General features: G+C 40.3%; 1 protein-coding gene across 2 annotated transcripts in view; it reads left to right on the forward strand.

Annotated features, from left to right (window-relative positions):
* The window catches only part of CCDC80 (coiled-coil domain containing 80), a 22,099-nt gene extending 10,001 nt beyond the window's left edge, over nt 1-12,098 (forward strand). For both annotated transcript variants that reach the window (XM_009707840.1, XM_009707841.1), the window contains 5 exons: nt 2,003-2,139; nt 2,747-2,895; nt 6,139-6,242; nt 7,838-7,918; nt 11,069-12,098. In XM_009707840.1, coding sequence (XP_009706142.1) covers nt 2,003-2,139; nt 2,747-2,895; nt 6,139-6,242; nt 7,838-7,918; nt 11,069-11,415 — 818 coding nt within the window. In that variant the 3' untranslated portion in view covers nt 11,416-12,098. The remainder of the gene's footprint in view (nt 1-2,002; nt 2,140-2,746; nt 2,896-6,138; nt 6,243-7,837; nt 7,919-11,068) is intronic.
* Nucleotides 12,099-16,707: the final 4,609 nt, after the last annotated feature.

Raw genomic sequence — 16,707 nt, forward strand, 5'->3', positions numbered from 1 at the left:
CCCCCCAACATTTTTCTGTATCACTCTTGTAACTTAATTTTCTTCTTTACATTATAAGTTTTGAAAGAAAATCTCCTAACAGTGAAACACTAAAGTGCTGTCTTTATGTTGGTATCTAAAATCTTCAAAGCAGAAAAGTGCCATGGGTCAGTTGGTCTAAAGTACTGCACCATACAGCTGTTTTCCATCACATTTCACACTAACATCTTTTGCATTATTCTGCCTCCGTATAGGGCAATGACATAGTCATTGCTTTTGTAGGGAATTGTTTGGAGACGTAAGTATGAATTTTTGGTCTATGTTTTAATGGTCATGCTTGCCATTAGTAACATGTAAATCTCACTTATGAAGCACTGATGCATGATTTACATATGTTTTACAAAGTGAATAACCAATTAGCACATCCCACAACCCATCCAATTTATAATATTGCCTGTAATTCTTTGCAAAACTTTCAACTGAGGTACATATAACCATGTAAAACCATATAAATTATGTCTTTAGCTTGATTAGTATAACCAAATTTTAGCATTTGCTGGTTTGGGTTATTTTTCTGTAAGAAGCAGGTCCAAAGGTGTGAAATGTAAAGGTCAGGTTCTGATTCAGACATTTTCCCAAAGTGTTCCCAATCACACAGATTGGACCTACTGCAAAATTTGAATCAGATCAGTTTACTTCTTAAAGGCTATGGATGTTTAGAAAATTATTTAAAATGCCTTATTGTATAATAAATCAAATCTTTTCTGTTGCTGTGTGCTCACCTCAGATCAATTCATCTCATCTCTATTTGCTGGTGAATAATGGTGGAGCAGGGAACTGGAAAGTTGTACCTCTGGATTCTAGCTCTTGATCAGCTGTCACATCTCTGTTTGACTTCAGGCAGGTCACTTAAGCTGTGGCTGGGATTTCTAAGTGAGGATATGAATATTTATATTCATAGTGGTGTCACAGGGCATAAGCAAGTAACTTTTGCAGAGAGCTCCTTGGTGCCTAGGTGACATTTCACTTCATGTGTGATTTAGCCTGCCTTCAGCTTTCCAGGCCCACAGTTGCATATGGAGTCCCGTTCCAGCTTTGTCACAGTCATATGATGCTGTGCTGGATGCTATAGGTGAGGCTGAGCTGATGTCACGGAGGCTTTCAGGACTTGGCCCTGATACGCCCTGGTTCCAGGGGAAGTGAAGAACCTCAGTACCTTCACAGGCTTGTCTTGTACGTGCTTCAAATCTCTGCTTCAGAGGTCTTTTTCTCCTCAAGTGTTTCTGAGTGTTTTCTTAGGGTAGAGCAGTGAGTACGTACAAACCATCCCTCAAAATTAAGTTTTTTCCTGCCAGAGTGCTAGAATGGGAAATGAACATCAGCAAACACATGGAGGAGGAGTGCCACCGCAGGGTATATAAAGAGAGCTGAAGAGCCAGGACTGCAACATTCAAGACATATTAAACAGTTTCTGGTTTCTTGTAGTCACTAAACCTCCTATGTAATTTTTTAAGACTGGCAACATTAGTGTCCTAGCCAACCTCAAGCTCTTCTAGCTTTATTTTATACACTGAAATTTTCTATGCTGTTTCATTTGGATATGGTGCTTTCCAGCTCCTGTCCTAAATTGTTGAACAGTTTTTATTTTCTATTCCAGAAGTGGCTGCATTTCAGGAGCTGGTGAAATGATGAGTACATGCATATACATGTATAAGAATATTGAAAAAAATTAAAAGATCTTTCCAGGAAAGAGTAGGCAACCAAGATTTTTCAAAAGCAAGTAGAAATGTTGAATACTGAAGTGCATGTGCCCTAGGATAGACTGATTTTCAAAAAATACTAGGATTAAAAACTGGACAGTTAAAAGCCATAGTGCCATACTGATGTTTTTTAATATCTTGCCTATGCAGCAGGAAGAGAGCTTCTGGGACACAAATTTCCCCCTTTCTTTCAAGGTGAAATTAAAGGCAGAGTGCTGTGTGATTCCGTGACTATTTTTATTTCTCCTTTGTCTCACATTAAGATAATGAAAAGCCCATGAAAGTGATAGAGGATGAAGATCTTGTGGACCAGCAACTCATCAGTGAGCTGAGGAAAGAGTATGGGATGACCTACAATGACTTCTTCATGGTGTTGACGGACACTGACATGAAGGTCAAGGTGAGGGTTTCAATTCTTTGAAAGAAAAGGCATTGGAAAAATATGAAAAAATTGAAAAATTTTAGGAAATTACACTACAGGCTTGCATGCGAGGTATGTAGAAGACTGATGCAGGACTTGGTCATTGCTGGAGGACAAGAAAAAGGACAGTAAGAGAAATTTTCAGAAATTAGGTAGCTATCTTCATTGTCTACAGTTAGGGGGTTTCAGGAATTGTGGGTTTCTGCTGGGATGGTGAGCTGACACCATAGGAACAGGACCCCCTGTTTTAATGTAGACCTGGCATTCTAAAAACAGTTTGGCCACTCAGTGGGATGACAGCACATTGCATATGGACAATGCTCTAGTTGAATGGCCTTACAAAAGAATATAATGACAAAAATAGCCTGGCCTTATCACATTGGGCAAATACTGAAAATATGCCACTTCCAAAGAGAAGTCTGACTGCAAAACCAATATTTTCCATGGTTTCTAATCTGTTTTAGGCCATGTTACCTGTGGGTAAATAGGAATAGTTGAATCTCTATATGTCTTTACAGTGCTGTGATACATGCAAAGACTGCTAATATGTGCATCCATTTATCCATCTCTTCTTTTTTATTAACAGCAATACTATGAGGTACCCATAGCAATGAAGTCTGTGTTTGATTTGATTGACACCTTCCAGTCACGAATTAAAGACATGGAAAGACAGAAAAAAGAGGGCATCGTCTGCAAAGAAGATAAGAAGCAATCCCTTGAGAGCTTCTTATCCAGGTATTACCTTCTGTTCTTATCTGCTGCTGTTGTAATAATTATTTTCTTAGTGGAAAAATACCCATCTAACTATTTCTGTGATTTTTCGATATAGATTTCTCAGTATTTACAGTGCTAAGCAAATACAGAGATGTAGCCATAGCTGAATGCAGTCTTGTACAGAGTACTGGCAGTCAGGATGCATGTTGTATTTCCTGACTGACTACATGTTCTTTGGACACTAACTTTCTGTACCTCAATTCCTCCATCACGACATGGAGATAATAATACTGATTTGCATTAGAAGAGCAAATAAGGATTAATTCACAGACATTAGCTCAGTGTTTTGAATGTATGAAGCACAGTGTTTATGTGTTTCAATCATCAACCATCACAATCTCAGTAATCCCATTCTAATCCCTTCCACGTAGCTCAAATCAGTAATTAATTCTCTGTAACTTCCTTCTTATCCTGCTTGAGGTAACAGTTGGTCTTTGCCAGTATTAGTCATGCATATTATTAAAGGCTTTGCAGATGTCTCTTCCAAAATATTTGAGAGACCTTCTGCAGAAAGACGGTTTTGTTTATGCAATCTCTATATATCGTGTTACTGCTCTACCTGTGAGACCTGAATTCCAGGCAACAAACATGTCTGGATTGTGGAAATTCAGATCTATAGAACAGCTCTGCAGCTAAGGCCACTCTGTTATAGGATAATTTACATGAAATTAGGGCTACCCCATCACTCTAGGCTTTACCTGTTAGTACTGCATCCTCCTCACCTACTATCAGAATTCATGGGAATACACTGTTAATGCCAGATGGCTATAAAAATAACTGAGGCGGTACGATGGATGCTGAGTTGAGGAGGAAAGGAGCAACAGGTAAATGAATAGGTTGTTGGTTCATAAATATTTTTAAATTCGATGGCCACTTCAACAGAAAGAGTACTTTTAACAAGATCCACCCCACCCACCTCACCACCTCCTGTTTAGGTCTCAGTGATTCATCCTCAAGACCACCAAGAAGAACCACAGTTTGCAAACAGCTGACCAACACAAGAAAGAGCTTGTATGCTGGAAAGTGACAGGCCCAAAATCCTTCTTTGCTTGGAAACACTCCTAGTAATAAACACACATTAGAAAAACAGGCAGGAAAAATACAGAATGTTGCATCTATAAACAGAACTGCCTCTGCACAGAATGCATTTGTTGTCTGTGAAACAAGCATCAGGCTTTAAATATTGGGTGGACTTCACTAGCCACATTAACTGGTCAAATTCCCAGCAAGATTCATTCCAGCTTTGTCCAAGATTATCTTCCCAGCTGAACAGGAATGCTGGCATCATCTCCCTGGTGTTGCTCATTGGGGAGGTCAGTTACAATAATGCAAATATTGTTCTTAACAAGCCTGGCTGGCATGAAAGGGGACTGTGAGAACCAGAGCTGGTTTGAGTATTGCTTAAAAGTCACAGGAATCAGGAGGAGATTCTTGAGTTTAGGGGGAGGGGAGTCCCCCTGTAACACCAAGACACTGGCTGTGCTGCTCTCTGGGCTCACAAACAAGAATGGGATGCAAAATATGTAGAAGAGGAAGAAAGAAGGCACATGGGGAAGGGTCCAGCAGATTTGTCAGGACAGGAGTATTGGCCTGGGGCTTCTGATGTCAGAAATCAGGCACAAATCTGTACATTAGTGTTGGTGAACTAACAGCTGTGACGGACCAACTGAATTAATTTCTCAGTAAGATGTAGTCCCAGACAAGCACACCAAGTACAGGGATTGCCTGGGGCGGGGGGATAGACATCTTGAGTGACTTTCAACCCTTTTCAGCTCTGTGCATCTCCAGAAGAGATAGTCAAAAAAACAGAAAGGAATTAAGAGTATCTTAAAGAGGCTCACAGGTAGGATTTCATCCCAATTTATGCATTAGACAAAATATGATCCATTGTTTACATTCTCAGTTACTGTTTATAGGTAGCCAGGTGCTTTTGCTATACAAAATGTCCCATTTTCAGAATAACAACACAAAATTTCCCCCTTTTCCTTCACATCACATATGTGATTCTTAATGCTCCTCATTTCAATTCACATAACTGTATACACATGCCCATGTCTCTTTGCTGTTCCTCCTGGGCTAGATTAGAATTGGGGAGTTTTGCTTTTCAAGGATTTACTTTTTTAATTACAAAAATACATGCAGTATCAGTCAACAAGACAAAGACATCAGCATCCTCTGCTCTTTCAGCAACTTCTTCTGTGACTTTGAGCAAGTCCCACCATATTTTCTGCTTCTCTCAAGTGGAAAAGAATTGACCCATTGCATTAGCCTTTATTCTGAGATCTTCACATGGTGCTGCAGAAAGGCAGGCTATTATTATAAGAGAGTAACATCTGCATCCATTTAAAAGATCATTTCCTGCTTTAAAAATATCCCTGCAGCTTTGCAAATTCCTATAAATCTGATTTATTTAGGTTTAGTGGAGAAGTACCTTTATTCAAAAAAGGGGTTGTTTGGAAAGTATTAAAAACTCCTATAGTTAGAATTTTTAAAGGTTTCAAGTGTCCTTACAGCATTGCCTTTTCTTGAGAGGACAATGGAAGGTGCTCCTTGTGTAACCGTTTGGTTAGACGGGGCATCCTATATTAAAGAAATATCCAAGATTTATCTTATTGCCCCATGCATGCCTTATATAGCCACAGGCTCACACAACCACATACTTACAAGCAAGCTCAGATTTAAAGCCACGTTAAAGGTATTTTGAGCAAGTGTGGTATAGAAGAAAAAGAGGTCAGTAAGCATTTACACAAAGTATGAGTTATGTCTGAAATGAAGATACACCCTAATTCTCAGACAGCCCTTGGACTGCAAAACAACTGTGCAGTTCCAGCAGTGGTGAATGACGTAAAAGCTAAATGTCTAGTGAGGAATTCTACAGGAATCTTTCTTTCTCTTGAATATACACTTCTCAGCACTGTTGTAACTACTTGAAGGGAATTTTAAGCGAAGATAGTAAGCTTTGCAGTGTTTGTTTGCCGAAGCAGTGAAACTGCAGATGTTCCTTTGAGAGTTCTGGAGTTGTAAAATTCAAAACAGGCTTTATCCTCTCCTGGTGATGGACAGAACTGGGAAGATCTCCCATCCAGCTGTTACTTAGAAGTAGTGAGAGGTATGACATATCTCAGCCTACAGAGAACAAAAACGCTAAGAGGACTTGAGACACGTGTCATGACTGTGCCCTGTCGCACTCTCTTCTCTTTCCAGGTTCCGATGGAGAAGGCGGCTGGTGGTGATCTCTGCTCCCAGTGATGAAGACTGGGCTTATTCCCAGCAGCTTGCCGCTCTCAGTGGACAAGCCTGTAATTTTGGTGAGTCAAAAGAAATTATACTCTTGCTCCCCAAAACCACATCCTTCCTGGTGATGCAACGGATTCCTTTGCTCAAGTCTGAACGCAGACAACGTGAGGACTCTGACAACTGAAAAGTTTGCCGCAGGTACTCCAAATCCAAATGGAACAGATTGTGCTAAGCAGGTAGCACAGCACACGCCGACAGCTAAATAAAGCGTTCCCTGGAATCATTTGTGTGAGGTAGGAAAGGTTAGCACTCCAAAGCTTCTCTTCAGGCTTGTACTTCAGGAGATTAATAGTATTTTCTTTTTATTACTGCACAAATTAACGACATAAGTACAATGCTTTGGGAAGGGCAGATCCTCTAATACCCAGCTCAGAACTGGGTCAGTTATCAAGGAGATGCATGGACATCAGTTTTTTTTTCTTTTCATTCCTGTTTCATTGCCAAAACTTGTAAAAATATTAATGGAAGCCACTTTAATCCAATAAGGACCCTCCCAATGCCCTAACTAGGTACTTAAGATCCAGCTACATAGTCAGTGGAGAGAGATGGTCTCCTCCAGGAGGCAATCAAGAGCAAGACCCAGAAACAGTCTTCTGTCTTTCCATTATGAAGCCCAGACAGACTTACTCCTTAACTTAGGTTCCTAGCAATGCAAATATCATACAGGGCCTAGACTTGACTCCTACAACAGAATGAAACAGGTCCCATTCAAAAGCCACTGTATCAAGACATTTCAGTTACACCTGAAGGGAGATCTGCACAGTATCACTGTTCATTCATATCACCTGGCTTTCATTCAGAGCATCAGCATCATCTAATTTGGTAACTACCAATGTAAACTGTGACATGAACCACTGTAAAATGCTTTCTGAAGAATGGAATGTAATCAAAACAGTTAATTCTCTCCACTCTCTGTTAGAGACAGCTTGAATCAGATCCAGTGTGTTCCTAGAGCATTTGTCCTCAATGGGTGTTTGAACTAAGTGATATGTTTCCAAGTATCTTACCTCCAACTTGTAAAAACAGTTACATCAAAGATTTTCTAGATCATACAGACTCATGTTACAGGAACAGTTTCTACAGCCCCTAAGGTCTTTCTTCAAAGCAGAGGTGACAGTCCAAGCCTCTGCCCAGAGCAAATGGAAGAACTGAATGCCTGTCATAAGTCATTCCCTGCAGTGATCTGGAGTTCAACTGTGATAGGTTATATTGCCTCTAAATACTTTGCTGCTGTGTGACAAGTAAGAGCTTTACTAGTGAACAAAACAGGGCAGAAAGATTCTGAACTTGGGGAATGGCCTCTGCAATTTCCTGGTGTGTCTGATACTTGTATCCCTGTGCTCCAGAACCACACCAAATGCTGTTGTCCTTGGGACTCTAGCAACTGATATCACATTTACTCGACACTCTAGCTTATCCCCATGTTTGGGACATGTGATGTGACTGGCAGAGACTCCATAGAAATCAGTAACTCTCCCTCCTAGAGGGCTGGTTGAAACTAGGCTCTAATTTAGCAGGCATATACCTGGCTGATTAAACTGAAATCTGCCCAAGAATGAGCAGAAAGAACTGGTCTGACCCAAAACCTCCTTCATTTCCTCCACAGGTCTGCGCCACATAACTATTCTCAAATTGCTAGGACTTGGAGAAGATATTGGAGGTGTCTTAGAGTTGTATCCAATTAACGGTAAGTGACTATATCCAGTTTCTGAAGTGCTACCCATGAAGGGCATTACATAGTGCCGAGTATTTTTTTGCCATAATTTCTATAGAGGGATGGGTATGACTGTGTTTTTCTCTTTTGTTTTGTTTAAGAAACAAGACAATACAAAGGCAAATAAAAAGCATTCCTGTGCTAAACATTATATAGCTTCATCATGTGGAAGTCACCTTGCATCTTTATCTCCCACCTAAACCTGTGTGTACAGTCCCAAGTACACTCCTCTGCCTGCCCTGCTGTCAAAAGGGATCTGCGTACCTTTTACATGCTCAAGAGTTTGAGTGGCTAAGAGAACACAGACTCAGCAGATTCTCTTATATGGGTCCCTCACTCATCTTCATAGGATGGCTTGGGCTGGAGAGAACCTTTTAAAGATCATCCAGTTCCAACCCTGCTGCCATAGGCAGGGACATCTTCCACTAGACCAGGTTGCTCAAAGCCCCGTCCAACCTGGCCCTGAACACTTCCAGTGATGAGGCATCCACAACTTCTCTGGGCAACCTGCTCCTCTGTCGCGTCACCCTCATCCTAAAAAACTTCTTCCTTATAACTAATCTAAATCTACTGTCTTTCAGTTTAAAACCCTCACCCCTTGTCCTGTCTCTATGGGCCCTGGTAAGAAGTCTTTCTCCACCTTTCTTGTGAGCCCCCTCAAAGTATTCCACTTGCATCCCAGCAGGCTACTTCAGGTCACTATTCTTAGGAGATCTCACTGTCACAGTATATTTTAAGCGCTACAGGTTCCTCTACTACCTAATCCCAACAACCACCTCCATCAGTGGAGGAACCAAGACAGGAAGGAGCTTATTTATATCATAGAATGCTTTGGTTGGAAGGGACCTTAAAGCCCATCTCGTTCCAACCCCCCTGCCATGGGCAGGGACACCTTCCTGCTCAAAGCCCCATCCAACCTGGCCTTGGACACTGCAAGGAATGGGGCATCCACAGCTTCTCTGGGCAAGCTGGTCCAGTGCCTCACCACCCTCACCATGAAGAATTTCCTCCTAATATCTAATCTAAATCTTCCCTCTTTCAGTTTAAAGCCATTGCCCCTTGTCCTATCACTCTATGCCCTTGTAAAAAGTCCCTCCCCAGCTTTCTTGTAGGCCTCTTTAAGTACTGGAAGGCTGCTATAAGGTCTCCCCGGAGCCTTCTCTTCTCCAGGCTGAACCACCCCAACTCTCTCAGCCTGTCATCCCACTGTCATTCTAACTGCTCCATACATGAAACCATCCTAGTCCTTTCTACCACATCTAAACATTAAGTCCATGCCTAAGAAAGAATAAGAACAGAAGAAGCAGATTTCTTACTTCTTCCATCAACACTCTTGCAGTCTCTGCTTACTTTTTGCCAAAGGACTTCATGATCTTGGTTATGGTTCCTATTCATTACGATCAACAGATCTCTTTTCAATTTACTTGTCTAATCTCCCTTTGAATTCACATTAACTTCTAGTACGTGTCCTCCTGTGAGAACCTCTACAGATCTGCAAGGTACCTTTTATTTGTCCTGAACATGACCCCTATAGCTTTGTGTGTATTATATTTGTATTGGTTTTTTTTCCCCCTTATCTCTTGTGAGGAGAAAAAAGTAAACATTTAACCCCTATTCATCCCTGCAGTGACATTCACAATCCTGTAGACCTCTCCCCAACCCATTTATTTTACAGACTGCAGTCTTTACTTACTTGGTCATTTAAACTCATACAGAGTTTATTCCAACCCATCATCAACCCTGTTGGCTTTCTGACTTTTTTCCCCAGTTCTACCATATTCTTTTGAGGTGAGAGAAACAAAATTTCATGCAGTGTTCAAGACATACACAAACAATAGATTTCCATAGTGGCATAATAATACTCTGTTTTGGTTTTTTTATTATTTTCCTCATGGTTTATACTATCTGTTTTGGCTTTTGACCATTAGTGAGCACTGAACTAGCTTTTCATGAAACTCTCTTCCATAGCACTAAGATCTCACTGCCAAGTGGTAATGGCCAGACTTCACCATTTCCTATGTGGAGTTAGCAAAATTTTCACCACCTGCATCGTTCTACTTCAATCTGAATAGAATTTCTTCATCATTTTACCAACCAGTCATAGTCTTACAAGAGTCTTCTGTAACGCTTGACAATCATCCCCTGCTCTTACTACTCTGAGTATCTCCACACTCTCAGTACACTTCCTCACCTCCACGCTCATGCCTTGTGTGCATCATTTACAAACACATTGAACTGCACCAGTCCCAGCACAAACAACTGCTGAACTTCTCTGGTGATCGCCTTCCACCCTAGGAACTGATCATTCACTCCCACCTTGTTCTGCCTTTCAACCAAGCTATGGCAGTTCCTTTTCAAGCCTTCTGGAAATCCACATAGCCTGTATCAGCCAGACCACCCTCAGCCACCTGCTTGCTGACCTCCTTCAGAGGACCTCTACAAGTTTGTAAGGCAGGATGCCACTTTGTAAGAGTCCTGTTGCCATGCCAACTATGTATATGTATGTGCATATATATATACATAAAAGTAGGTGTCCACTGATCCTGGTTGTCTTACAGTTTCTACTCATTTACCCAGCACAGACTTCAGACTTACAAGCATGGAGTTCATGATATTTGCGCTAGAACGTGTATTTTAAAGTGGACGTGACATCTACCATGTCCCATCTCTCACGTATTATGACAGTTCAAGAGTGAGGCTCTATACTGCCATTAATGACCCAGCAAATTCATCCTGCAATTCTTCATACTATCACACTTCAATTCCTGTGACTTCTTTCACTGTGACTGCTTTTCACATATGCCTTCTGCATTATGTGAACCAGTGACCCAAGCTGCACAGAAGCCAAAATGCATGTGTGTTAGGTGACAAAAAGGCATGCCACGCTCTAGTAGCTTCAGCCTATAGAATAAAGACAAGTTTACTAAAACTAACAAAACTGTTAAAAATACATCTTTCACAGTGGAGCAGTTTCATTTCTGAACAAGGAAATCCTGAACCTGCAAGCGACAAGAATCTTGCATTGCCAACTATTAGGCTGTATGTTGCTAACTCGCTTACTTACAAACCACCATCACTGCCTAAACAAAATGTCAATGCTGTTTTTATGTGGTCACTTTCTAGGAAGCTCTACCGTAGACCGAGAAGATATCCCAGCTAATTTGGTGAAAGACATTCGAAATTATTTCCAAATCAGCCCAGAATATTTCTCCATGCTTCTAGTTGGGAAAGATGGAAACGTCAAATCCTGGTATCCTTCTCCAATGTGGTCTATGGCGATTGTGTATGATCTGATTGATTCCATGCAGCTTCGGCGACAGGAAATGACCATTCAGCAATCACTCGGCATGCAGTGCCCAGATGATGAGTATGGTGGGTATGGTTACCATAGCTATCACCAGGGATACCAGGAAGGCTACCAAGATGACTACCGTCACCACGGGAGTTACCACCATGGATATCCATACTGAAAAGAGCAACTTAGCCTCCGACTGCCCCATGTCTATCTTCTAATAGGTATCCAAGCAATAGGTGGCCAATTGCAGAAAGTCTTCCCAGGCCACCTAGATATCCATGCCTCGTTCTTCCACTGTTCCATCAAGGGACTTTGGTCATTTGCCTTCCCAAAAACACAGAAGCCTTTACAGTAAAGCAATTCAAACCAGTAGAATTGAAGCTTTAAACAATAAAGACTCCTTTATATTTTTAAACCTTTATAAACAAAGGGCATCAGCAGGTGCTGTTTGGATTAAAACCAAACAAAAAAGCCCACAGCCCCAGTCCATGGACACTACTGTACGGCAGGACATGAACTGTCCAACAAATATTGCAATGCGCTTTTTTGTATTTTTTCCTAAGGAGAAAAAAGTAAGTGTATTTATTGCAAAGTGAGATTGCATTGTGCTCATGAAGAGAAGCAAAGAATCACACTTCAGGACTTTACCAGAAAAGGAAAATTTAAGAAAGAAGCACGGGGCAGGCTCTTTAATAATAACAATAATAATAAAATCATTTTGAAGTACCTTGTCTAAAAGGACAGCAACCCTTCTACAGTGCATTAACATTGTAATTAGCTGACTTTATCAATGAAAATAAGAATTTATGGCTATTGCAGGATTTGTTCCAATACAATACAATGTAAAGTTCTTAACTAAAAAGCTTGCTGCATGGCCATTTATTCTTTTAATTTGGGTCTCTGTTCTCTTAGGTCCTGCCTGCCTGACACTTAAATCCAAGTTAATGAGAGCTAAGTGGAAACACCAACCATAGTTAGCATTGCCTGAAATACAGAAAACTGAAAAGCATTCTTTTCATCAGAAAAAAAAAATCTCATTTATGTATATTTTAAGTAAGTTGTAACTAGCTCTCTATAATAATGTTTTTAATTAAACTATTGCTCTAAATTTCAAATTTCCTTCTACCTCTTCTTCTCACACCCTCCCCCATGAGAAAAAAAAAAATCTAGACTAAATGTTTATAAAACTATTTGGGAATAATTTGATCTGCTACTAAAACAGCTCTATTTCTGCCACACTTTCTGAAATCGTTTTCTTCTCCCTTCTCACTGGTGTCTTTGGGCATTGGATCTGTTGCACCACCTTACTCCTACTGAAATCAGTGGCAGGAACTGCATGTATAGCCATGCTTTCAACACCACTTGGGTTAGATTTCTAAACATTAAAGACCCAGCAGAAAGATTCAGGAATATCCTGAGGCGAAGGTATCATGCAAGCCTTCATAGTGGCACAGCGGTCACTTCTAATGTTGACACCATGCCTCACCAGTCACATTTCTTTTTATAATCTGTGACATGGGTGCCCATGCCATGTATAGATACATGCAACACGGCACTCTTACTAGGTTTTACCATCACAGCGATAGCACAGGGAGAAGCTACAGCTCTAAGCTGGCCAGAGCATGCCCCATAGTTAGTTTTAGCATTTTCCTGATCCTTTTTTTTTTTTTTTTTGGCCCAGACAAAACCAGAACTAGGTAAAGCAACAAGTTCACTCAAAACCAGATACTTCCTTTAGAAACTTAGCCACAAAAGGTCAGACCTTGCTTGCCCTTCTGAATGTTGGAAAGGCAGACAGATGTGGAGAGGTCACAGGGCCTGGGCAGCTCTTCCTTCGGTTTACAAACCTGGTAGTTTGCCAGGCTGCCAACCTGCCTTACAGGCAGGCTGCCCTCTGTACCACAAGGTCTCATCAACACAGGGTACAGCTCCTGACTTACCTCTCTCAGGTGACTAGAGCTAAATGAGGGAAGGTAGGCATTTGACAGAACCATTTTGAGAGGACTGCTGCCTGCAGAGAGCTTCCAAGCTCTCATTAACTACAGCACTTCCACAGCTGAAAGCAGTGGACAGAGAAATTAAAAAAAAAACAGAGGAGCTATAAAAAAGAACCACAGAAATGAAAGGTTTCTATATGAAAATGTGAGGTCCCATAACTGTTTTAGAAAACAAATGCTTACTGCATTATTGTGTATTAAGGTTAGCTGCCTAACTTTCTTTGCCTAAAGCAAAAGCACAGGAAAGTATACCAGGTGTCAAACAGCCACCTCCTGTACACAAAAAGAAAAATACCTTTGGGGTGTTTTCTTTCAGGTGTTCATTTCAACTTTTCTGTAATCTTATTTTTCCATGTAAAGTCCTTAAATGAAAGCCCTTTTAACTCGCATTACAAATCATGGAAACTAAATGTCCTGTGCTGAGCAGGAGGAGGAGACAGTTAACTTACAAAAGAGAGTGCAATACCTGATCTGTATTGCTGTTGGTCCTTTTTTTTTTTCCTTCTCCAGAAATCAAAGTTAAGTTGTGCAAGTACCAAACCCAGCCAAGGCATTCACTGGGAGTTGCATTAAAAAGACAACACCAAACAAGCTGCCCTTATTATAAGGGAGGTTAGGATGGGCTCTTAACCAAAACTACACATTCAAGTATTCCTAGAATTTGAGGAAGACTCGGCATTATTCTACATTCTGGTACCAATTCCTGCCTTCATTACAAACTGGCTGAAAATTACCAGAAACTTTTAACAATGATTTTACAAGCTACCCCTCCCTATGGAAAACTAAAAGCAAAGCCTGAAGGAACACCAAGCCAAAAAAATCATTTCAGCAACAACATATAGTTGTCTTGAAGACTATAAGCATTTGGGAGCTACAACATTCCAAATTAAGACTTCATTTTGCTAAACACAAATCAAATCCAAAGCACTGCATCTGTCTCTGCAGCACCACTCTGATGACAGACTTACTGTTAAGGTCTTATTTCTATAGCCCTTAGTGGGAAGATTCCACATGATAAACTTTTTTCTTATACATATTTATGGGATTTGATTCAGCTCCAAGATGGCTGTTTTCATCCACAGGCTGTCTTGCAAGCACCATGGCTTGGTTGCTACGTTCACAGAATAGCTGAAATTAACCACAATAAATACTGCTTTAAATGGCTTGTTATAAACAAGAGAAACATGAACACATCTCTCTCCTTGGGAGGTTTTGTGAACTATTTCCTCAGACCTGGAGGGAGGAACATAACATCCTCAGAAGCAATTAAGTTCAAATGTTTGTGAATCTGGGCTCTAAATCACAGCTTAGAAAGAGCTCTCTACCCAATATATTCATTAAAGGCTATGTGTCAAACTAATGCTGCTCCCCAAAAATCTTCTCATAAATTTCCCTATTGTCATTTGAGGAGACAAATAGAGAGCTTTCCAACATGGAGTAGGTCAACAACCATACAGTGGAAATACTTATTCAAGAGGGATTCACATGATCTGTTTGAAACATGTAACTCTATAGAATAGCTCCCCCTTGCTAACCAGGGCTGCTGTCCAGCTGACAATCATTTACAGTCACTTCCTCTAACAATCTCATGTACACACTAAATTCTACTATTGTCATGGGTAGTACAGCTGCACAGAATTGCATAGTTATACTTTTGGGTTACTTTACACACTTTTTTATTGCTAAGTTGATGCAAATCCTTACCCATTTTTAGACAGCAGTTAACATTCTTGTTGCTGCAAAAGGGATATACAGTTCTCCATTATTAAAGGAAACCTGCCTGGCCAATCCAACAGTCTCTCTCTGACACCTCCAACCTGAAGACAACAGAAAGATTTCTATATGTTAGACAGGACCAACTCTACAGCACAAGTAAACACTTGCACCACCAGTTATATACCTGATATCTTTGTACAATCTAGCACTTCAGCAAATAAGTCAAGCACAATAGCATCAGTGAAATTTATAAAGGGAAAAACCATTAAGCAGGACAGGACTTGAAAGCAAGAACTAAGTGCACTTTATAAAATCTGCAGATCAGTCATTTCCACTTCTCATTTCTCTTAATGCAGATATTTCAGGCAGGAAGGTCAAACATATGTTTTTTAAGACATTCATCTTTGGTTTGATGCTCTGCTGTTAGAGGAATGAGACTGATTTCTATGTTCTGACTTAATGGAAGGCAAAGCTCTTTGGAAAAGTTCGTGTAAAAAGCTACTGCTTATGTAAATGCAAAGCAATCTAAAGCTAACAGTACTTTCACTCTTCTTGGAAATAACCTGCTAAAGTTGGTAGCTATGATTGAAAAAGACAATGAACTCAGGCAGGTATACATTGCAAAGCTGTATGTAATGAAAAAAAAATGAAAATGTCTTATCGCAACTAAGTCTTTAACAGTTTCAGCATTACTTTTTTGCATTGACGTTTCATTTCCCAAAATAGGACATCATAAACCAATGAAAAAAATGTTTCTGGAATTTACATTGAAATATGCTTCCTTATTCATTTTGTACAGATGCAAACAACTAGTATTCCTTTTGTTGAAATGGCCTACTATACAAGCACAATGAGATGAACTAAAATTTTTTTCAACAACAACAGTAATTTCACTTTGTACCATTATCCTTAATATATGCTAGAAAAAATTAATACTTCCAGGAAAAAAAAGAGAATAATTTTAAATTCATAGTTTATAACTTGACAGTCATTGGCCACATATGGAAATAGGCTGCCCCTCTTGATGGATCAGTGACAGGAGGTATGTTAATTAATACAGCAATGAGCCACCAATACAGTATGCATAAGTAAGCTGTTATACACAGAGCCTGGAAATGGGATAGCAGAGAGGAACAAAAGCAAGACTGTCTTCAGTCCAGAGAGAAATGCATCTCTAACCGATTACTATACACTGTGGTATGAAGCTTTGACATTATACTCATTGCTTATCTTCTTAAGAATTCTTTTGACAGTATCTTTCAACTATGAAAGATACATTTTTGAAGGGAGGAAATTATAAACCAACATCTTTTCCACTGTTCTGAGAGAAGAGGCTTTAGGAACATACCAAGAATCTCTTATCTGCATCCTTGTGTCCTTCCCCCTTTCAAAATTTGCTGAATTATTTGGAACCTATTTTTCATCTCGCTCAAAATATAATCCAGCAGACGCCTCAACAGTGATTCTGAGATCACTGTGCCTGGCACCGAGGAGAATGATTTCTCTCTCTCCAAAATGAACACAGGACCTTATCCGTCTGACAGTGTGGAGCAACACCACACGATACTACCACCTGCACCCTCTTGCTCAGTGCTCCAGATGTTGAAGGGCATCACTGTAGCTGCATAATATTCGTTTTCAGATAGTGGCCTCAGTGCAAACTAAGCCTCTACACGTAGCTCTTCTAAACACAAAAAAGATCCTATGATGCATTCATACTGTATAAGACACTTTTATTTTATTCAAGCTCTTTC

The sequence above is a fragment of the Cariama cristata genome, unplaced genomic scaffold (assembly GCF_000690535.1).
Source record: "Cariama cristata isolate BGI_N322 unplaced genomic scaffold, ASM69053v1 scaffold5869, whole genome shotgun sequence".
Lineage (NCBI taxonomy): Eukaryota > Metazoa > Chordata > Aves > Cariamiformes > Cariamidae > Cariama > Cariama cristata.